The sequence below is a fragment of the Xenopus tropicalis genome, chromosome 8 (assembly GCF_000004195.4).
Source record: "Xenopus tropicalis strain Nigerian chromosome 8, UCB_Xtro_10.0, whole genome shotgun sequence".
Lineage (NCBI taxonomy): Eukaryota > Metazoa > Chordata > Amphibia > Anura > Pipidae > Xenopus > Xenopus tropicalis.
Window position 1 is genome coordinate 121,885,465 of NC_030684.2, and position 24,248 is coordinate 121,909,712.

General features: G+C 41.3%; 1 protein-coding gene across 1 annotated transcript; it reads right to left on the bottom strand.

The window, feature by feature from the left end:
- Positions 1–11,829: 11,829 nt before the first annotated feature.
- LOC116406816 (olfactory receptor 1Q1-like) lies at positions 11,830–12,756 on the bottom strand. Its single transcript, XM_031891729.1, has one exon. It carries the CDS (start codon positions 12,754–12,756, stop codon positions 11,830–11,832), a length of 927 nt encoding a protein of 308 aa, XP_031747589.1.
- Between the last annotated feature and the right edge of the window lie 11,492 nt (positions 12,757–24,248).

Here is a 24,248-nt window from a genome sequence, read left to right on the forward strand (position 1 = left end):
AGTTATTGTGGCTCTTGGTCTATATAACAGCAAACATGGGAGATAAAGCAGAAACTAAATTTAAAAAGGCATCAGGTAAAATAAATTAAGGACAATAATAAAAAGAATGAAACTGTTTGTAGCAGAACTCAGATAATAAAATTAGAAATTGCTGTAAAACACTGAACTATCTGCTCGGAACAGACTTTCTGCTGATGTCGTCAATGGGTAGTCAATGGGTGTTTTTTGTTGCATCTTTTTTTTATACTGCATGAGGTTTTTTTCCGTGCAACTTATTTTGGTGGCCATTGGAGCCTATGCGGCAAAACATTTTGCACATTACTAAATGTTAAAAATAATACCTGAAAATTCACGAAATGGGATAGTGATTGGCATACGAACTTGGTCATTCCCCGGCTCTAATACCTCCAATGAATGTCACTTGTTACAAATCAATATATAATTACTAAGCTTGTTAGAGGCTCCCATACCATGGCCACCAGTAATAAATAGAAATTCCCTACTAGTATACTATGTTTTTCTTATTATCTTGTTTATTTTTTCCATTGTCATGTCTTATACTGCCTTTTTCTTTTACAATCCAGTTGATCCTAATGAGCCTGATCAGGCAACTTTGCAAGAATATACTAATTACAGATATAGCATTATATGATATATTATTATAGCATTATAGCATATATTATGATATAAATTATTTCATATGGGTCCACACTTACTTTCCATGCTGCATAATGTATGTTGGATATCCTAATAGTTTAAGGTCATTAGAATTTGGGGATAAGATGTTCTTTTCGTCACTCTTACTGGCTGAAGTACATTGTTCCTAAAATAAATGAAACATAAAGGTATGGGGTTGGCTGTGTTTGAAATAATTTTCAAAGTAGACCAGAAGCCATTCAATTTATAGTAGTACAATGAAAAAAACAACAGTAGCTAATGGCAAGTCCCTAATGGTTAAGGAGCCTCGAGAGATCCAGAAAACTACTGACTGAGTGCTACAGTCTTACTAAGATGATATAATTACAAAAATATTATAGTGGTACAGTCATGCATTCTATGGATAAAAACAAATAGAAACATAAGCAGATCATTAAACAAATGATATTATATATGATATAATAACAACATTTTAAAAAGCTAATTTAGTCAAAATTTCAGTCTTCAAGACAGGAAGTTTTTTGGCGGTCCAAAATGTATACTAAATTCTTTTTAGCTTTTTTTATCATTCATAAAGTTGTGCGAGTGCTCCATTTATTTTCATTTATTAATATAGTACTATATATATTAATGTCATTGCTTAACATGTATGAGCAATGGCCTGCTATGAAAGGTTTGAGCTACATGAGAAAATGTTTATGTGCATGTGCCTGCTGCGACATAGAAACTCGCTAAGACAGTGCTGTCCTACTTCTGTGATACAGAGGGACAGAATTTTTCTGAGCTACGTGGTGGAGGGCCAGTAATGGAAGCCAGTTTTGACCACTCTGTCCACACACAGGCAGCATAGGGAAGGCAGAGTATGGCACACATAGGCAGGGTAGGGCAGGCAGAGTATGGCACACACAGGCAGCATAGGAAAGGTAGAGTATGGCACACACAGGCAGCATAGGGAAGGCAGAGTATGGCACACACAGGCAGCATAGGGAAGGCAGAGTATGGCATACACAGGCAGCATAGGGCAGACAGAGTATGGCACACACAGGCAGCATAGGAAAGGCAGAGTATGGCACACACAGGCAGCATAGGGAAGGCAGAGTATGGCACACACAGGCAGCATAGGGAAGGCAGAGTATGGCATACACAGGCAGCATAGGGCAGGCAGAGTATGGCACACAGAGGCAGCATAGGGCAGGCAGAGTATGGCACACACAGGCAGCATAGGGCAGGCAGAGTATGACACACACGCAGCATAGATCAGGCAGAGTATGTCACACACAGGCAGCATAGGGCAAGCAGAGTATTATTAAGTGCTATTCTCATATCTACTACAAGGTGAGGCATGGGAGCATTTTTAGCAAGCAAGAACAGTCTGAAACAGCACCACCTGTATTCTTGTTTAAAATTCCTTTATTGCACACATCTTAGGGCATTACAGCATTTATAGCAATACAGGTGTCTGGTGTAGTAATATGTGTGGGGACTAGGTGTGCATACCTTAATGTGTATGATATTAATATTATATGTCTGCATTAATGTACATAGTGTTAGTTATTTAATTTTGAATCACTCTGAAGTAACATTTTTAATGGTGAGGCTTTAGTTCATCAACTGAATTATCATTTTTAAGTGCCTACTGATATAGAACCAATGAGAAAATAAAAAATGGTGCAGGGTGTGAATAGATGTCAAGCATTACCTTATGTAATAAACATACTTCTTTTTGCATTTCAAGTGGATTGATGCCTTTTTTCTCTATACTTATCTAGAAGTCAGCATGTAAGGGTACAATATAGAGTGAGAATGTATCCTTAATGTATAAAATGTTGATATTTTTTTAAATGTGTAAATGCTTAAATGTTTAGTTAACTTTTGGTACATGCTGAGGCCAGGGGGTGGAGTTTGCTGTTTTTCTGAAGGAGCAGAAAGGCAGAGTAAGTTGGTTATGACTGGTAGGTCATCTTAGGTGACTGGAGCCAGAGTGAGGGAAAACCTGTAATTCAGCTCAACAAGGGAGGGTAGTCCTGGAGGAGCCCTGGAGATACAAGGTCTGTGGCTGGAGCAGATGGTAGAATTGGGCTCTCCTGCACCAGTATTGCAGCACTTCTGGAAGTTTATCTATGTATAAATAGATGGAACATCTGAACAAGGACAGGTTAAGAACATCTGTTGCATCAAACTCTGCACTTGGTTGTCATACCTTTGGGCATGTTTGCTGGATGTCTTCATCAATACCAAAATAATAAAGAAAATAAGTCCAACATGTTAAAGCATTTTTACAAGCCAGCAGGTTTACTGTAATGCTAGTCTTGGTAGCTAAGAAAATATTAATAAAACACAAATAGGTATACATTTACTATACATAGATTATACACAACAATGTATTATTGCCCTATATCACAATACTAAAAAATCATCACACTAAAGAATATTACAAGCTGGCGATCAAAAATATGTGTAAAAAGTATTAAAATGATTAATGCAGGAATGTCAAATATTTCTTAAATATAAATGGCAGTTAAAGTTTATTAAAATATACTAAAATAAATATCACCCCACACTCCGTGAGTCCTTAAATAGAAATCCAGAACAGGGAGACATTTTTAGATCAAAAATGTGTGGTATGTGAGCCCAAAATACTTAATTTTGAAATTTGACATAGGGCTACACATATTCTTACTTTTCCAGTTGCCCACAGTCATGTGACTTATACTCTGATAAACATCAGTCACTCTTTACTGCTGTGCTGCAAGTTGGAGTGATGTCCCACCCCCTTAACCCCACCAGCAGCCAATCAGAACAATGGGAAGGTAGCAAAATAGAAGCTCAATGACACATGTACTGCTAAAAATGCTCTCATGCCCTAGTGGACCACAATATTTTTAATTTTAAAAAATATTGTCTTACAATGAATACATTCTTGTTCCATGGTATCTAAGACAGCAAAAGAAAAAAAAATCCGATTTGAGTGACACTCAGGATGGTCACCAACAATAATTCCTTTTGCTGCCCCTATTTTGGCTTTCCCCACATATAGTGGACCTCTGCTCTTTTGGGTAAAGATTTTGCCAAATAATAGTACTCCTTATCCATGTGTATGTGTCAGTAGAAAAGAACCAAAAATAAATAGCTCTTCTGATTTACCTAGCAGCCTTGCTATATGTTTCAGATATATTAGATTCACCTTATATTCCAAAATTTAAACAGTGACAGTTTTACATCTTTATTTCTAAGAGTGTAGATGAGAGGATTGCATAAAGGTATTAGGACAGTGTAAAGAAGGGAAAGTGACTTTGCTTTAGCTGAAGAATAAAAGGATATAGGGCTCATATGGACAATTAAAATGGTTCCATAGAAGATAATGACCATGGTAAGGTGAGATACACAAGTAGAGAACGTTTTCCATCGCCCCTGAGCAGAATGGATTTTCATGATGGCAGATACAATACACACATAGGAGGAGAGGGTAAGTATAAAAGCAGGTATTCCAAGCACAGACCCAATAATATAACTTATTAAATTAATAAAATAGGTGTCATCACAAGAAAGTTTCAGTAAAACTGTGACATCACAGTAGAAGTGGTTTATAATATTAGACCTGCAAAAGTTCAGCTGAGAAATGCAAACAGTGTGTGCCATTGGATCAAGGAAGCCAACCAACCAACACATTATTGTCAACAGGGCACACATTTTTTTGTTCATTAACATAAAGTAATGAAGAGGGTTGCAAATGGCGACATAGCGATCATAAGCCATGGCTGTTAGAGACAAAATCTCTGTAGATGCCAGAGACAAAAAAACATAGAGCTGCAATATGCACTGATTGAATGAGATTACTGAATCATTTGTTAAGAGCATGGAAAGAAACTTTGGCTGAGTGACGGATGAGTAAGAAATATCCAGTAACGCCAGATTGCATAGAAGGAAGTACATGGGAGTTTGAAGCACGGGATCCAGGCATATGATACTTATAATCAGGACATTTCCTGTCAGAGTGAGGGAATAGAGAGACAAAAATGCCAAAAAGCATGGAATCTGGAACTGAGGAAGGCATGAAATTCCCTCAAGTATAAACTCCATGGTTTTGTTCTGATTTGGAATAGACATGTCCCACCCTGTAAATGTAAGAAATGAATACAAATCTTCATTGGAAATTAGTTTAAAAAATTCTAAATAAAACTTTAGTGTTAATTCTATTTTGTTATCTGCAAAGAGCCTTGTAAATACCAATAGATAAACATTTGTTTGGCACATTGCTCACATAGCACACCGTGGCACAGGGTGTTACAGCATTCAAGGGACGATTATCTATTGACGTAAAAGGGAGGGAAATCATAAACATGGTCAACCTGTTCAAAAAAACAATGTGTTAAGTGATAACAATCTTTTGTGAATCAGTCCCTATGTGTTAGTGTAAGGGTGTGTGCTGTTTTGGGGTTTACCAACCTAGAATTCAGTTTTCTTGCCCACTGATGTCTTTGATCAAAAATCTGAGAAAATCATTTCGATAAGTTTTGCTCTGATTTTTCTCCCTTATGAGTACCAGCCTTTAAACTGCCCCAGGTTTTTTTAAGAAAGACTTACATAAAGTAATTGTAGTAGGTAACATAGAAAAAAAATTAACTTTATATTACTTGTTATCTAGACCTAAAGGTGAGTGATGTTGGTTATATGAGATCAGCTCATTGTGTTAATCAGGTATCCACATACAGTGTAGGATCTGAAAGGGATGTAAAACAGCTTGTCCTGAACTGAACTGAAAAGGTCCACATGGGAAAGGTTTCAGAAAAGTACCGAAAGTGCGACTTTTTCGAACTGTTGCACAAAAAAGCAGCTTTAAAAATCCAAAACCACATAAGTTTCAAAGCAAAAGATGGATCCTCCAGGGAAGGGACATCTGCCATTGACTTCTACTCGGCAAGTGTTAAGGTCCCCATACACTATAAGATCCGCTCGCTTGGCGATGTCACCCTGGGGCCAAGCGATCGGATTACATTTGCGGCCATGGGGCAGTCGGTTCGGGGACCGCATCAACGAGCCGATGCGGTCCCCGATCCGACTGTATTTTCTAACCTGGCCGATCGATATCTGGGCAATTTCATGCCAGATATCGGTCGGCCAGGCCGCTCGGTTCTGCCCATACACGGCCCGATTAGCTGCCGAATCTGTCCAAGGAACCGATATCGGCAGCTATAATCGGCCCGTGTATGGGGACCTTTAGCTGGCCAATTGTAGGATTTGGTAAGAATTTCCTTTTGCCTTTGGATGTTACTGTTTCTATTTTTCTCAGGCAGCAGGTATAAATGTCCTTTTCTTGAACATTTTACTGTGGTCCAAAAAGGACAGAATACAAATTTGTGATAATATTGTTGACACCATAACATCCATGCAGCTCAGCAATGTTTGTAAATAAACCCCTGTGATCTCATACAGTCATCTCTAAGCAAACACTCATGAAGTTAAAATACCCACCCCTGTTCTTTACCAGAATAAGTCACCAGTGTGCCTGACTGTGCTTTTTATAACCCGTTCATACTATAGCCCAGATTTACTAAAGTATGTAGTTTGTTCATTTTGATGAATCCTAATTTTTAGCGCTAAAAATGTGTCTTTTACTAATTTTTCATGGGTGGGTTTATATGTATTAAGCTTTAAATTCACATTTTGATAAATCTGCCCCTTAACCTTAAACATATGGATGGCAACTGAGATTAACAGGGGTGCATTTACTATCATCAGTTCACATTTCACTGTATTTAAACAATAAGCAATTAACAATTAGGCACAAGCTATTTAGCACTAATAATACACCACATGTTGCCAGCTTTCAGCATTAATATTTACTCGCTCCCATGCTTATATAGTGCATGGGAAAATGCAACATCCTGTGCATCGGGTCCTCCGATGCCCTTCTGCCCATGCTCTAAAGTAAACCTATTGGTCTGTATTTTGTAAGCCAAAATACTGTATTGGCAAATATATTATATAACATATACTCACTATTAGTAGAAAAATATTATTTGTTGCTGCAATATGTCAATTGGCACTGGTTACATTTAATACCAACTACATTGGCATCCTTCTACTGCTTCTCAGCACTCAAAAATACCAAGTATTTATTGTCTGTGAGTGGCTCTGGGAGCATTTCCCTAGTGACCTTGGCAATGATGATAACCTTGTTTAAAAGACACTAATCATAATTCAATATCTTAATATTCAGCAATTCAAAAAAATAACTGTAGATGATGTATATAATGACTTGTGAGAAGCACAATGGACGCCATTTTGGATGTGGCGCCAAATATTATAGAAGCACCATTGGCGCTTCTAACATGCACAACCGTAGAAGCGAGGTGCATTGTGTATTTTGGACAAGCATTAATAATAGGGTTCTATTGCACTCATGAGTGTTGTGCTCTAGGCCTTGCCCCAGATGCACTAACAAAGGTGTAACAAAAGCACAGAACACAACATTTGTAGACACAAGTACCAAATAAATGGTGCTCTAAGGGCTGTTACACATGGGGAGATTAGTCGCGGGCGACTAATCTCTCCGAAATGCCATCCCACCGGCGAAAATGTAAATCGCTGGTGGGATGGCATACGAGGTGGTGTGATTTGCCTAAGTTGCCTTGAGAGGAAACTTTGTCGACTTTGGCAAATCGCGCTGCCAAATATGACAAGGATCTCTCACCAAAATGCTTAGCACACAAGGCAATGATAGCTACTTATAATAGAGTTTGACAGCATAAACTGGTAGACCCGAATCACTCTAATTAGTCAAGAATGTAACTGCACCCATTGTGTAAACACTAATTATTTAAATGTAAATACATTGTTAAAGGACCTATAAAGGCCTGGACCAACTACTTGAAGGATCATTTTTAAATGCAGTGTGTAGAGTGCAATTTTGGACACAAATTGGCATATTTCCTTATAATTCTAGTAGTATTCCTAACTTCAGTCGCATTCCATGTTATGCCACAATTGTTTAGTATGTGTGAGAATGATTGTAACTGTGTTTGGATGCAAAATGTATGCATGTTGTGCCTAGCAAGCATTTCAGTGAATGGCGTTTTGCAGGCTTTTTTTTCATTTTTGATATTTAATATTTTAGCATAACCACAGTGAGGTGGGAGGTTCAAGTAGAAAAAGCTTTCTTCCTTCCTGCAGCAGAATGGATCTCAATAATAGTGGACAGGGTCAGACTGGGCCGCTGGGACACCGGGAAAAAACCCAGTGGGCCCGAGCCCTAATGGGCTCCGGCGGGCCAGACCCGATCCCTGTTGATGCTTCTCTTGGCTGCCGATGTCCTCCCCTGACACTTTTCACTGACGCACACTCAGGGGAGGGCGTTGGGCGGGTGGTGGGGGCCCCTGCAGAGGGTTAGGGGGGTGTGGTGGGGGCCCCTGCGGGAGGTGTGGGTGACACAGCTGGTGGGGGCACCTTGGGGATTGTGGGGCCCCTGGAGCGGCAGCCCCAGAGGGCACTGCACCATGGGCGTCCACAGAAGGGGGCAAGAGGGGGCACTTGCCCCCCCCTGGAAAAGTAGCAAAAAAAACAAAAACCTTACTCCGTTTCTGCACTTTCCCCTCAAGCCCGTTTTTGCTGTGCTCCGATTGGATCTTTCTTCTTGTGGATTCACCAATCAGAGCACAGCTTCCTTGACAGACAGTAAAATTGACCAATCAGAGCACAGATGCACACAGGGATCGGGAGATTTTGCAAACTGGAAACAGAAATAAAGACTGAAAAGATGAATCTGCAGCTGTAACTTTACCTAAGAACCAACTCTCAACTTTTGCTGCAGTTTTCATCCCACAGGTACTATACAGTTCTAAAGAATCACTAGCTGACATTAAATTGTTCAATTTATAATCTATCCCCTACCCTAACACATGGAGGGTAAGTTAACTCTTTCCCTCTGAAAAAGCTCATTGTGAGTTTATAAATGTGTTGTTGTTTTTTGCACTTACTATTTTTTTTTTTTTTTTTTTGTCATTGTTTTGTTCATTTATAGTAAGTTACAGTGGGGCCAATGCTGTGTATCAGTGCCAGTGTTATAGTGCCAGGGCCTGAATATCTGCCATCAGTACCCACTGCTCCTCATGGCATATAATGTGCTGGGTTTGTAAATACGGACTGCATCTCACTGTATATAATGGGGAGTCAGTACCCACTGCCTTTCTTGCTATAAAACTAACATAAACACATCTAAAGGGGTGGTTCACTTTTAAGTTAACCTTTAGTATGTTATAAAATGGCCTATTCCTAGCAACTTTGCAATTGGTCTTCCTAATTAATTTTTTTGAATAATTTGCCTTTCTCTTCTGCCTCTATACAGATTTCAAATGGGGGCCAAAAAATATTGTATTATTATTATAATTTTGTATTACTTATTTTTCCAAGTAGGCCCCTTAACTATTCATATTCCCATCTCTTGTTTAAATCACTACCTGGTTGCTAGGGTAAATAAGACCCTAGCAACCAGATAGCTGCTGAAATACCAAATGGAGAGCTGCTGAACAAAAAGCTAAATAACTGAAAAACCATTAAAAATAAAAGTGAATTCGAATGCGAACTACCCCTTTAAGCTAACTGATCCCAAACACAAATGTTTGCAGATCCCCTAACAGAAGTGCGCGTATGAATACTTTTACTACTAATACTAAACATTTTAGGGTAAAAAAAAAAAGCACCCCCACCCGCACTTTTGTACAGTATCCCTGGGAGTCAGTGGGAACGGCAAGAGGTAGTTGGGAGGTTAACTTTTTACGTCAGCAGTGAATCCACTAAGTGTCACATTAGCTGTAGGTCAGTCTGTGTATGGGCCATATTTAGCCTCCCCTAGTATCATCTTGCAAAAAAAAAAAATATATATATATATTTATCTGTTGCAGGATGATGCTAGCTTACTTGCCCCCCCTTGGAAAATTTTCTGCGGACGCCCATGCACTGCACCCACCAGTCTGACCCTGAAAGTGAATATGATATAGTTTTAAAACTGGCCATACACGCACTGATAATATAGTACAAAACCTCATTTTGTACGATATTCAGTGCATGTATGGCAATTCGGCGAGGTGATCGATATCGCAGAAGGCTGCTGAGCAAAATCTGCCTTCAGGGCTGAATCGACAGAAGGAGGTAGAAATCCTATTGTTTCTAACTCCATATCTGTCGATTTAGCCCTGAATGTCAATGGAGGGTTGAAACAATCTTTCGTGCTACTGATGGTCGCATGAGAGATCGAAAATCGCCACGTGTGTGGCCAGCTTAAGAGGCTACTCTAAGTGCCACCAATGAGCCCAAAACAATGTCAGCAATGCAATCGAAAAAGTGTTTGCAAAAGACAGGTTTAATAAAATTAAAAAGATCACAAAAGAATTGACCAGTTGTCCTTGATCTGCAGATAGGTACATGGGATATGAGCACAGTGTGTAACACTGGTTCTGAAAAACTAAACATCCAGCAAAAGATGACCAAAAACCCAGACCATGTGTTCATCACAATCAAATACCGCTAAGGATTACAAATAGCAACATAGCGGTCAAATTCCATGACAGTCAATGAGACAAATTCAGCACATGCCGTAGATAGAAATAAGCGTCGTTGGGTCATGTAGCCACTAGAAGACATTGCATTGCCCCCTTTTAAGTGCATGAAAAGAAGTTTAGGATGCTATTTGCCCTACATGGAGCCCCTGCTACCTTCTAGAGGCTCATGGATAAGATAGTACTCCCTCCTGCAGGTTATGTTGTTTCCTTGATGAAGCCAGCCTGATAGCAAATCCCAATAAATGAGCATTGGGTACAACTAAAGGTGGCCATACACGCTAAGATCCACTCGCTTGGTGTCAGTCGCAAGCAATTGGATCTTCTCCTGATATCCCCACCTACGTGTGGGTGAAACAATCGAATTAGAATGGCGGGTATAGGCACCCGTTGATTCGGGGACCGCATCAACGAGCCAATGCAGTCCCTGATCCGGCAAAAAAATCAAACCTGTCCGATCAAGATCTGGCCTGTCATTTGTGCCCATACATGGGCCGATACGCTGCTGAATCGGTCTAAGGGACCAATATCGCAAACTAGTATCGGCCCGTGTATGGCAACCTCAAGACAAAGTAGTTGCTCTCAAACAAATTCAGTTCCAAAGACAAAAACAGAGGTAAGGTCTTTTTTGGGGTCTACTATCTACTACCACAGCTTTGTCACAAAACTTTAATTGGGTTAAGCATCCCATTCTCTTTACTATCAGGAAGTGTTTTCCTAGCGAAAATAACTACTCTAGGGAAAGAGTGTTTGGCTGCTAAATGGGCAATTAAGGCACTATAGTATTACCTGGCAGGGGTACAGTTTGTATTGGTTACTGACCATGGGCCTTCAAAATGCCTTGATGCCATGAAGGATACAAACCCCAGAATGAAGAGGTGGTATATGGCTCTCCAACCCTATTCCTTCAGGGTTAAACACATGCCTGGAAAGGAAAATCATAATGAATATTTCCTTTTAAGACAGGGCTTGTAAAGTCGGGGTTCAGCCACGGGAAGCCAGGACTTACCACAAACTGGGAGGAACATAGCAGAGTGAGGTGCTACAGGCTGACCAGCTGGGCATGTTTAGATTCAGGTGACTGACATCATTTCTATATACAGTACCTGTGCAACTATTTTACAGATCTTCACAAGGAGCAATATTTTCTAGTTGACAACATAAAATGATTCCGCAATCTAGAAGACAATAGGCAATTTTACTATAATGCCAAAAAAAACATTCACCTCAATTGGCACTCAGGGCTGCCCCTACATATTGTGAGCCTCTTTTCTTTGGAGTGAACATACTGCCAAATATTTCCTAGAGATAATACTGCCTGGACCAACCTATTAGCCTGCTCTAAACTATGCTTCTGGGTCCTGATTCTGTACTCCACTGCCTGTTTGGTTTTGACTCAAGCCTGTTCTTCCTGACTCTGCTTTGCCCTCAACCCATTACTTCAGTAAACATCTTGGTTCCCTTGTCTGCCCAGAACACCTGCAACAATTTTCATCACAATGATTGAAAGGTGGAAGTTATAGGCAAAAGAGTGAGCCTAGACTGGAATCTCAGCACTTGTTCTGGGTTTGGGAGTCTGTACCTGACACCTTCACTATATGTTGTAGATATAGCAGATTCACTTTACATTAAACAACTTCCAAAGTGACAGTTTTACATCTTTATTTCTGAGAGTGTAGATGAGAGGATTGCATAAAGGTATTAGGACAGTATAAAGAAGGGAAAGTGACTTTGCTTTAGCTGAAGAATAATAGGTAATTGGACTCATGTAGACAATTAAAAGGGTTCCATAGAAGATAATGACCACGGTAAGGTGAGATACACAGGTAGAGAAAGTTTTCCATCGCCCCTGAGCAGAATGGATCTTCATAATAGTTGATACGATACACACATAGGAGGAGAGGGTAAGTATAAAAGCAGGTAACCCAAACACAGACCCAATAATATAGCTCATAAATTCTATATAATAGGTGTCATCGCAAGAAAGTTTCAGCAAAACGGAGACATCACAGTAGAAGTGGTTTATAATATTAGACCTGCAAAAGTTCAGCTGAGAAATGCAAACAGTGTGAGCCATTGGATCAAGGAAGCCAACCAACCAACACATTATTGTCAACAGGACACACATTTTTTTGCTCATTAACATAAAGTAATGAAGAGGGTTGCAAATGGCGACATAGCGATCATAAGCCATGGCTGTCAGAGACAGAAACTCTGTAGATGCCAGAGACAAAAAAACATAGAGCTGCAATATGCACTGATTGAATGAGATTACTGAATCATTTGTTAAGAGCATGGAAAGAAACTTTGGCTGAGTGACGGATGAGTAAGAAATATCCAGTAACGCCAGATTGCATAGAAGGAAGTACATGGGAGTTTGAAGCACGGGATCCAGGCATATGATACTTATAATCAGGACATTCCCTGTCAGAGTGAGGGAATAGAGAGACAAAAATGCCAAAAAGCATGGAATCTGGAACTGAGGAAGGCATGAAATTCCCTCAAGTAGAAACTCCATGGTTTTGTTCTGATTTGGAATAGACATGTCCCACCCTGTAAATGTAAGAAATGAATGCAATGTTATGTGCAAGGAGTCTTATAAATTCCAATGGGTAAATGTTCGACACATGGCTCACACAGCACACCATGCACAGCATTTAAATCAGTGGAAAATAAGTGACATTTATTGAAGTATCATGAAGGGACATAGCGAACACGGTGAACCCATATTATGTAGCTAATAACTAAACAATTTAAATATGGGGTTCATAAACAAACATGCCTAAACCAGGAGGCAGAAATGATATATCCATAGTAGAACTACATCTCTTGGGTTGAGACAGTAAACCGGACGCCAGTGGTTCTTGAACCTAAACGGTAAAGGCTGAATTAACTGGATTCATATAGGAGTACTTAAAGAGTTAAGCAAGAGATACAGAACACAGAAGCTAGGCATATACTTACAATTATAGCTTCAAGTATTCAGTACATGGCCCCTCAGGTTCAATCATTGAACAGAGGATTAGTTCACTTCCAGCTTACTGCATCTTCTTTCAAGTGGAACCAGTCTGTACACTTGGTCCCTACTATGGGCAGTAGTGCACCGGGACCGGGGCCCAGGGATTTTAATCCCCCAATGTCTCCTCAGCAGAGCTTCAGGATGCTTATCTAGCTAGCACTAATCCTATCTGTCACACTTAGGGGCTGATTTATTAAAGTACGACAGGTGCGAAAAATTTCGTATTTGTACTGTGCATATTTTCTGCAACTTTTTCGTATATTTGCGCAACTTTTTCGTACTTTGTGACAAAATCGTATTTGTCACGCCGAGTACAAAAGTTTCGGATTCATTCAAGCTTCAGTATTGTGACTTTCCTTGGGCCGGGTTGGAGCTGCAGAGTGCCATTGAGCCCTATGGGAGACTTTCCTTGGGCCGGGTTGGAGCTGCAGAGTGCCATTGAGCCCTATGGGAGACTTTCCTTGGGCTGGGTTGGAGCTGCAGAGTGCCATTGAGCCCTATGGGAGACTTTCCTTGGGCCGGGTTGGAGCTGCAGAGTGCCATTGAGCCCTATGGGAGACTTCCCTTGGGCCAGGTTGGAGCTGCAGAGTGCCATTGAGCCCTATGGGAGACTTTCCTTGGGCCAGGTTGGAGCTGCAGAGTGCCATTGAGCCCTATGGGAGACTTTCCTTGGGCCGGGTTGGAGCTGCAGAGTGCCATTGAGCCCTATGGGAGACTTTCCTTGGGCCAGGTTGGAGCTGCAGAGTGCCATTGAGCCCTATGGGAGACTTTCCTTGGGCCGGGTTGGAGCTGCAGAGTGCCATTGAGCCCTATGGGAGACTTTCCTTGGGCCGGGTTGGAGCTGCAGAGTGCCATTGAGCCCTATGGGAGACTTTCCTTGGGCCAGGTTGGAGCTGCAGAGTGCCATTGAGCTCTATGGGAGGCTTTCCTTGGGCCAAGTTGGAGCTGCAGAGTGCCATTGAGCCCTATGGGAGACTTTCCTTGGGCCAGGTTGGAGCTGCAGAGTGCCATTGAGCCCTATGGGGCCGGGTTGGAGCTGCAGAGTGCCATTGAGTCCTATGGGGCCGGGTTGGAGCTGCAGAGTGCCATTGAGCCCTATGGGAGGCTTCCAAAATCATGCACAGAAGGATCAAAGTCAGAAAGGTTTTCCTGCCGTTTACGATTGTTCGGATACGAAAATTTTGTGACTTTCGGATCGCCAATACGATATTATCGTGACGTTAATATGATTTTTTTATAAGCATTTTCTTGATACTTGCGATCATCAGAAATTATTGTATTTAATCCAAATTTTTCCCATTTCGGGATTCGAACTCGTACTTTGATGAATGTGCCACTTAGTTTGATCTATATCCTAGCACTTATTAGGCCCTACTTAACCTATCTTCCAATCTGGTTGCCCCCGGTCTGTTCAGTTGGAATTTCTCTTAGAAAGAACCACAATCATGTGTGCCTTAGTGATACCCTCTGGAATACTTCAACACAGGCACTTAGGTCCCTTCTCTAACTATAACCATAGCTGTCTAAGATATAGGGAATTGCCTGAGAAAAGGGGTAGCAATATCAGTCCCCTACACTAGTTAGAATCAAATAATATTCATATGGAGATACACGTGTATGTAAAACTTGGATAATTCTTCAGTTTACAGAAATAATTTTCTGTGTCAGCTATAGTTAGATGCCACAGTCAGAAACAGACAACAAACTGTTAATGATAGAGGGAAAACACAAGATACAAGGGCTAATTTAAGATCACTAGATGCAGCAATTGTTGGTAAAATTGGTGCTGATAAACACATTAGTGTTAGGCACTTCATTGTGTTCTGAGTTCTGTGGCATGCAACAGGTTTCCAGTACTGGTGCATAAGACAGAAGCAAGATGCTTTGGGAGATCCCTGCAACTAACACCAACATTAGCCTGGGTGAAAGTACTGGGCTCCCTTCCTTTGTTTACACACAATCTAGTGAGGGAGGGCACTCTTTGCACCTCTGGTATCTGGCACAAGGGTCTGTACATAATCGCTCACCCCCTATTGTCAGCCAGATACACACATATTTTATAGAGTTCCTTTGTAAACAAAGGCAGCAAGCTAAAATACTGCACTGGTAATATATTGTATGTTATATACTGTATACTCACTGATAGCTGGAAAATATGTGTTGCTATAATACATCAATTGGTGCTGGTGACATCTCTCAATACATTGGCAGCCTTCTACAAATTCTCTGCACTCCAAAATACCAAGTATTTATTGTCTGTAAGTGGCTCTGGGAGCATTTCCCTAGTGACCCTGGGAATGATGTTAACCTTAAGGGACACTAATCCCTTAAGAGACACTTAACATAGAATACCTTAATATTCATATAATAATATAATATGCATATATTAATAGTGTAAGATTTACAGTCAAAAATTAGGGTTTTATGTTTAATATACATGTGCAACAGTAGGAGCAAAGTGTATTGTAAGCTCTTGCACAAGGAGCATTGATTACAGGGTCCTACTATCACTGCGCTCTGAATCTCACACCAGTTGCACTAAGAAAAGTGCAACAAAAGCAAAGCACACAGCGCACTTGGATTGCCCCATTGTTAGACACAAAGGCTTAATGAATGGCGCTCTAAGGGCTGTGGCAAACGGGACGATTAGTTGCCCGCAACAAATCTCCCTTGTCGCGGACAACTAATCTCCCCAAAATGCTATCCAACCGATGGGATGGCATACGCAGCGCGGCGCTTTGCCAAAATCGCCACAGTTGCCTCAAGAGGCAACTTCGGCGATCGCAGCGCCGCGTATGCTATCCTACTGGCGATTTACATGTGCCTGCACCCAAATAAATGAGATACGCTTGGGTGCAGGCACATGTAGCCGATATATGCATAAAAACGGGAGACTTTGCATTATCTTGCGTTTTCATGCGTATATAGGCTACATGTGCCTGCACCCAAGCGTATCTCATTCATTCAGGTGCAGGCACATGTAGGAGGCATAGGGTGAAATTCTCAGCAAGCGTTTTTCCGCTTGCTGAAAATATCTGCCCTATGCCTCGTCTGGCATTAGCCTAAGAGTTGAAGAGCTATAAGCTTCAAAATCCAGGCTCGTCAGTTTGACTAAGGCTAATGTCAGATGAGGCAGAAAAGCGCTTGCCGAAAATACATAGTTACATAGGGTTGAAAAAAGACCAGTGTCCATCAAGTTCAACCCATCCAAGTAAACCCAGCACACCTAACCCACACCTACCAATCTATACACTCACATACATACACTATATATACAACCACTAGTACTAACTGTAGATATTAGTATCACAATAGCCTTGGATATTCTGATTGTTCAAGAACTCATCCAGGCCCCTCTTAAAGGCATTAACAGAATCTGCCATTACCACATCACTAGGAAGGGCATTCCATAACCTCACTGCCCTCACCGTGAAAAACCCCCTACGCTGCTTCAAATGGAAACTCCGTTCCTCTAATCTAAAGGGGGGCCTCTGGTGCGTTGATTGTTTTTATGGGAAAAAAGAACATCCCCTATCTGCCTATAATCCCCTCTAATGTACTTGTACAGAGTAATCATGTCCCCTCGCAAGGGCCTCTTTTCCAGAAAAAACAACCCCAACCTCGACAGTCTCACCTCATAGCTTAAATCTTCCATCCCCTTTACCAGTTTAGTTGCAGTCTCTGCACTCTCTCCAGCTCATTAATATCCTTCTTAAGGACTGGAGCCCAAAACTGCACCGCATACTCAAGGTGAGGCCTTACCAGGGACCTATAAAGGGGCAAAATTATGTTCTCATCCCTTGAGTCAATGCCCTTTTTTATACAAGACAGCACTTTATTTGCTTTAGTAGCCACAGAATGACACTGCCTGGAATTAGACAACTTGTGATCTACAAAAACCCCTAGATCCTTCTCCATTAAGGAAACCCCCAACACACTACCATTCAGTAGATAGTTCGCGTTTATATTATTTCTACCAAAGTGCATAACTTTGCTCTTATCAACATTGAACCTCATTTTCCAGTTAGCTGCCCAGTTTTCCAATTTTGTCAAATCGCTCTGCAAAGCGGCAGCATCCTGCATGGAACTTTTTTTGCACAATTTTGTGTCATCAGCAAAAATAGAAATGTTTACAGGGTAACCCTTTTGAAATAAAAAATAACAAAAGTGGTATAAAGGTGATACCTTTATTGGCTAACTAAGATACCATAGCAAGCTTTCAGAACATTTTAGTTCCTTTTTCAAGCTGATGTTCTGAAAGCTTGCTATGGTTATCTTAGTTAGCCAATAAAGGTATCACCTTTATACCACTTTTGTTATTTTTTATTTCAAAAGGGTTACCCTGTAAACATTTTTTGACTGGCTAACACGGTACATCACCTTTTCCTGCATCAAAAATAGAAACAGTACTGTCTATGCCCACCTCCAGGTCATTAATAAACAAGTTAAAAAGCAAAGGACCAAGGACTGACCCCTGCGGTACTCCACTAACCACACTGGTCCAATTAGAAAATGTTCCATTTACCACCACTCTTTGTACTCTATCCTTCAGCCAGTTCTCTATCCAATTACAAATATTATGTTCTAGGCCAATATTCCTTAATTTGATCATTAACCTTCTGTGAGGTACTGTATCAAACGCTTTAGCAAAGTCCAAGTAGATGACATCAACTGCCATTCCAGCATCAAGGTTCCTGCTCACCTCCTCATAAAAGGCGACTAAATTAGTCTGGCAAGATCTGTTACGCATAAAACCATGCTGGCACAAACTAATAGTATTGTGAACTGCAATGTATTCAAGTACCCTATCCCTTATTACCCCTTCCAAAAGCTTTCCTACTACTGATGTCAGACTAACAGGCCTATAGTTTTCAGGCTGAGAACAGGATTCCTTTTTTAAATAACGGCACCACATTAGCAATCCGCCAGTCTCTCGGCACCATGCCAGACCTCAACGAATCCTGAAATATTATGTGAAGAGGTTTGGCAATCACAGCGCTCAGCTCATTTAATACCCTGGGATGAATCCCATCCGGCCCTGGACCTTTGTTTACCTTTACATGTTCAAGTCTCTTTTGAATTTCCTCCCGAGTGACCCATGCCCAGAAGCAGTACCCATAGCAACCAATAAGATGTTTACTTTTAAACAGGTGACCAGTAAATTAGGCCTACTAATTGGTTGCTATGCGTTAATGCTCATGTGAAAACCTAGTGCCTTTTATTACATAACCCCTTAAAAGAGAAAGAGATAGATCAAGGTCTCTAAACTGAACCTACAGAAGTCTATGTATCTGTACACACTAGGGCTGATTTCTAAACAAAGCACATAATTGAATTATTCACACAGAGAAAATTAGCCCTGCACATGTTTAAAAAGCTGGATTAGTGTATTTAATGTGTAATTCCAAATTGACACACTCTGAACCTCCATCTTTTTACTATTAATATATTTTACAATAATATTGTGATTAGTTTTTGCAAGCCAAGCAATCTGTTTCTCATTTTCTAATGTTGCCTTTCTGATTGCTGCTTTACACTTGTAAGATTCATAGGCCCTAGATAGCATCTTCCCCTCTGACCTCATTTTTTAAAAATACTTTCATCTTCATTCCTATTTGCTTCTCTACATCTTAGTTAGGCCACCTACTATGGTCCTTAATGATGTCATATTTCTTTCCTAAGGAAATACATGTAGACCAGTAATGGTTCAATTTCAAATGCTGCGTGCAATTAGCTGAAAACCTTCTGTCACAATCTACCTGTTAAAGTAATGATCTTGGGGTGCTAACGTTTGCTTCCTGAAATTGAGAGTCTTTGTTGGGCCAATGTTTTATGTTTGTTTTTGCAACAGTTATTAAGGGCTGCAATTTAAAACCCACTTGGTCAGCTTAAGCCTACAGGGTATTCCATACATGTGGAAAATTTAGAAGGGATTCAGGGTTTCTTTTATTCATATTGTAACTTGGTTGGTTGATTAACCAGTGAACTCCAAATGTAAATTGCATCACAAAAAATGAATAACTTATTTATATTAATAATCATTACAATAATTATTTCTGATAAATAGATGGTGCATCTCTTTGCTAAGCTCAGCCAAATGTAATTCGTTCATTTGTTTTTTTTTTTGTACCAAGCATTCAGATAATCAATGTGAAGTCTGTCATCTTGTGGTCTCCTTAGAGTATTGCACTAACCTATGAGTCCATATGGCTAATGAAGAGCATGCAATTTATGTATGAAGCTATTCTATGGGGCTGATTTACTAAGACACAAATTCGAATCCGAATTGGAAAAATTCCGATTGGAAAACGAACATTTTGCGAGTTTTTCGTATTTTTTGCGATTTTTTTCCGTCGCCGTTACGACTTTTCGTAAATTGTCGCGACTTTTTCGTAACCATTACGATTTGCGCGAAAAGTCGCAACTTTTTCGTAACCGTTACGATTTGCTCGTATCTTGTTGCGACTTTTTTCGTATTGAGCGCTCGTAAGCGGCGGGCGAAACTTTCAGACTTAGCATGATTTTTCAAGCCTCCCATAGGACTCAATGGCACCCTGCAGCTCCAACCTGGCCCAAGGAAAGTCTCCCATAGGGCTCAATGGCACTCTGCAGCTCCAACCCGGCCCAAGGAAAGTCTCCCATAGGGCTCAATGGCACTCTGCAGCTCCAACCCGGCCCAAGGAAAGCCTCCCATAGGGCTCAATGGCACTCTGCAGCTCCAACCCGGCCCAAGGAAAGTCTCCCATAGGGCTCAATGGCACTCTGCAGCTCCAACCTGGCCCAAGGAAAGTCTCCCATAGGGCTCAATGGCACTCTGCAGCTCCAACCTGGCCCAAGGAAAGTCTCCTATAGGGCTCAATGGCACTCTGCAGCTCCAACCTGGCCCAAGGAAAGTCTCCCATAGGGCTCAATGGCACTCTGCAGCTCCAACCCGGCCCAAGGAAAGTCTCCCATAGGGCTCAATGGCACTCTGCAGCTCCAACCTGGCCCAAGGAAAGCTTCCCATAGGGCTCAATGGCACTTTGCAGCTCCAACCTGGCCCAAGAAAAGTCTCCCATAGGGCTCAATGGCACTCTGCAGCTCCAACCCAGCCCAAGGAAAGTCTCCCATAGGGCTCAATGGCACTCTGCAGCTCCAACCTGGCCCAAGGAAAGTCTCCCATAGGGCTCAATGGCACTCTGCAGCTCCAACCTGGCCCAAGGAAGGTCTCCCATAGGGCTCAATGGCACTCTGCAGCTCCAACCCGGCCCAAGGAAAGTCTCCCATAGGGCTCAATGGCACACTGCAGCTCCAACCCGGCCCAAGGAAAGTCTCCCATAGGGCTCAATGGCACTCTGCAGCTCCAACCTGGCCCAAGGAAAGTCTCCCATAGGGCTCAATGGCACTCTGCAGCTCCAACCCGGCTCAAGGAAAGTCTCCCATAGGGCTCAATGGCACTCTGCAGCTCCAACCTGGCCCAAGGAAAGTCTCCCATAGGGCTCAATGGCACTCTGCAGCTCCAACCCGGCCCAAGGAAAGTCTCCCATAGGGCTCAATGGCACTCTGCAGCTCCAACCTGGCCCAAGAAAAGTCACCATACTGAAGCTTGAATGAATCCGAAACTTTCGTACTCGGCGTGGAAGCTGCAAAAAAGTCGCGACAATTCGCGAAACATTCGGAATGGCTACGAAAAAGTCGCGACAATTTTGCGAAAAATCGCAAAATACCGATCATTACGAAAAAACGCATTCGGGCACATTCGGCCCGTTCGTGCATTAGTAAATATGCCCCTATGTGTCATGGGAAGGGTTAAGTTTTCAATTTGGAAGTCTGTTCAGAACCACATTTGAGGGAAACCCTTCACAGTAGGGGGTAATTCACAAATACCCCCTAAAAGACACTGAAGACGGACTGGCTAGGAGACTGTGAGGTGTGAAAAGCCAGACAGGGCCAAATTAATCAACAAGGTAACTAAATGGTCATATCTGTACTACAGGAGGTGGTCTATCTCTTCTTAGCAGATTCCTAGCTAATATTTCTTTAGGCCCATAAAATAAATACTTTTACTAAAGATAAAAATCACGGCACCCAGTCATTAGCTTGTAGCTAGGGCTCCCACAGACTCCAAACACTCCCGTGTTATGATGATCCATCGCGGGATTATCCAATATTCAGGTAAAACCAGAATAATATATGTTAGGCCTGGTTTGTTTGGTGTCTATGAAAAGAGAATTCCATTTCCCACATAATGCTCATGGTTCCATAATTTAGTTGTATACCCATAAGTATTTAAGGCTAGCTGGAAAATAAAAATGTCACCAGAACAGCCAGTTACCAAATGGTGACCTGCCCTCACCTTTCTCATTGGACCTACCTTGTAGCCTGTATATCAATGGCCCAGACAACTGGGAAGATATATGCCTTTGGGGACCAAGCTGCTCGGGAGGTATAGGAAACAGGAATTACATAGGACATTTCTATTGGTGATGTATGTAGGTTTCTGCATTTTTATCCCTTTTTATTTTATAACTGTTTTGCAACTTGTGTGTCATTTTTGTAACCTTAACTGTTTTATATAATATGTGCACTGTCCACTTTGGATTATAAAATTTAATATGTTTTTCTTTGTGCTCTAAATGAACCTTTATGCCTTACGCAGAGTGTGTATGTTAAATGTGTTTTAACCCCTTGCTAGTTATAAGGAAAGTGTGTTTGCTTAACCCTTTGTTTGATTGCGGGAAAATTGTTTATTGTCTGTAGACTAACTTGCATTGTCTGTTGGAGTGTCTGCTAGAGTGTTAGAAAGTCTAGGGTGATTTGCCTCTGTGAAGCATCAGTGTGCAATAGAACAGCTAGACTTGGGTGCTGGCAGCCTTTAAAACGCAGTGGTGGCAGTAAATAAGTTTAGGTAGGTTGGGGCTGTTTGGGGTTTGATTGCATGAGTTAGCGAGAAACTGTGTAGTTGATGTGTTAACCATTACAGTCGCCTGCCTGGTCACGTATGTCTGTGGTGGCGTTCGTGACACTATGTTTTGACATTGACTGTTTTATTAGTACAATAAAAAGGAAATCATTTCGAATTTTTGATTAGAAAGGAATCTATTGGAGATGGCTTTTCCGTAATTCAAAGCTTTCTGGATAACCGAGCCTATGTCTGTACTATATAAATCATATTTCAAAATGTTTTTTAAATTCTTAATATCAATATAACATGACAGAGTGATATTATTGGCTATACACAGAATGATAAAAGTTGCAGACTTCAGACCGTGTGGGGCCTCCCTGAGGGCCAAGCTCGCCACCTTCAGACATCTATTGGCCTGAAATTTAATCGGATTGTTGGCTGGCAGGCTAAATGATTGTATCTTTCTGTAGGGATGTAGCGAACCTCAAAAAAAAAGTTTGCAAACCCGTTAGCGAACTTACGCCAAAAAGTGCGAATATTTGCGAACTTTGCGAACCCCATAGACTTCAATGGGAAGGCGAACTTTAAAACCTAGAAAAGCCATTTCTGGCCAGAAAACTGATTTTAAAGTTGTTTAAAGGGTGCCACGACCTGGACAGTGGCATGCAGGAGGGGGAACAAGGGCAAAAATTTATCTGAAAAATACTTTGTTGACACAGCGTTGCGTAAAACCGCAAAGGCAGCTGGCAGACCTAGCGGAAATACGCAGCGTTTTTTGCTATTTTGCGTTATTAGCACCATGGAAATGGGATTTGCTGAAAAACGCCATGTGTGGCTTGTGCGGCGTTTTTAGGCCGAGAAAAAACGCCGCGGAAAAACGCCACGCGAACCCAAATTGCGAACATACGCGAAAAGTTCGTGACCTTGCGAACTCGCGAACATCCGATGTTCGCGCGAATTAGTTCGCCGTCGAACAGTACGCTACATCTCTCTTTCTGATTCAACTCAGAACTCTAGTGGCCAAATAGGGTAAAGATCCACTAGTTTGGAGGCCATGAATTCTAAATAATGCATCCCAAATCTATACTACAAAATTATTTTATATAAAACAAATGCTATTCCCAGCTTGGTTAAAGAGGAATACAATACCATTAGCTGGAATATGTCAGAATGCTTTGCATTAGTGGAACACTACCAGTCTGGGAGAAGAATCAGTAATGGTGCTGCTTCATTGCATTATATATTAAATAAAAATGAATGGCATATCCTCCCTATATTCGGCTGTGCCTAATAGTTGTAGGGTTCGGTAGGAGTTGCGTGCATGTATATATCAAGTAGTTCCTGACAATATTTTTACATGAAAACTGGGAAATATTGATTGTTCGATTTCACCCAGACTGCCCAAACCTTATGCAGATCTCTTCATAATTCCCTAGCAGTAAGTTTAATGTCCCTTCTATGTGAGGGGCAGGTACTATTACAAAACAAAATGGAGGCTGTGTGCAGTTAGTTGCTTGGATCTGACATTATAAAAGGGTTCCTTGCAAACCGAGGTGACTTAAATTCAGTATGTGAGAGTCTGAAATAGTTTGCCTTGGCCAATACGCATATTTTGTTATTTTTTTTTATAAAGTTTCTGTGGTACCATGGGAAAATATTGCCCCAGCCTTGCGGTTCACAACAACCATTATTTATTTATTTATTTATTATTTATTTGGGCGCCCCTTGGTCAGTCCTTGTAACGCCACAACCATGGCTCAATCAGACACCCATCACACCCCCAGTTTACAGTAATAGTTATAAATGGGAGGGGTTATAGGGTTTGTAATGACTGCTTTTAAATGAATTTGGATGCAAACAGGACGCTGGAGACTGGCCTATTACTTCAGCCAGTTACAATGAGAAAGGGGCCAAACCCATGTGTATATCTTAATATATAGTACATGAGGATTAACACGAACAATGCATATGTGAAACGTAGCAGTGCACATTTATGTGTATCAATAAAGCTTTGCAGTGCTTTTTTGCGTGCCAAGCCTCTTTCTGAGTACCGCACTTCCCGACCAGTGATTATGCATTGCTCCTGCAAGGCATGCTGGTAGTTGAAGTTTTTTTTTACACGGAACGTTCTAAG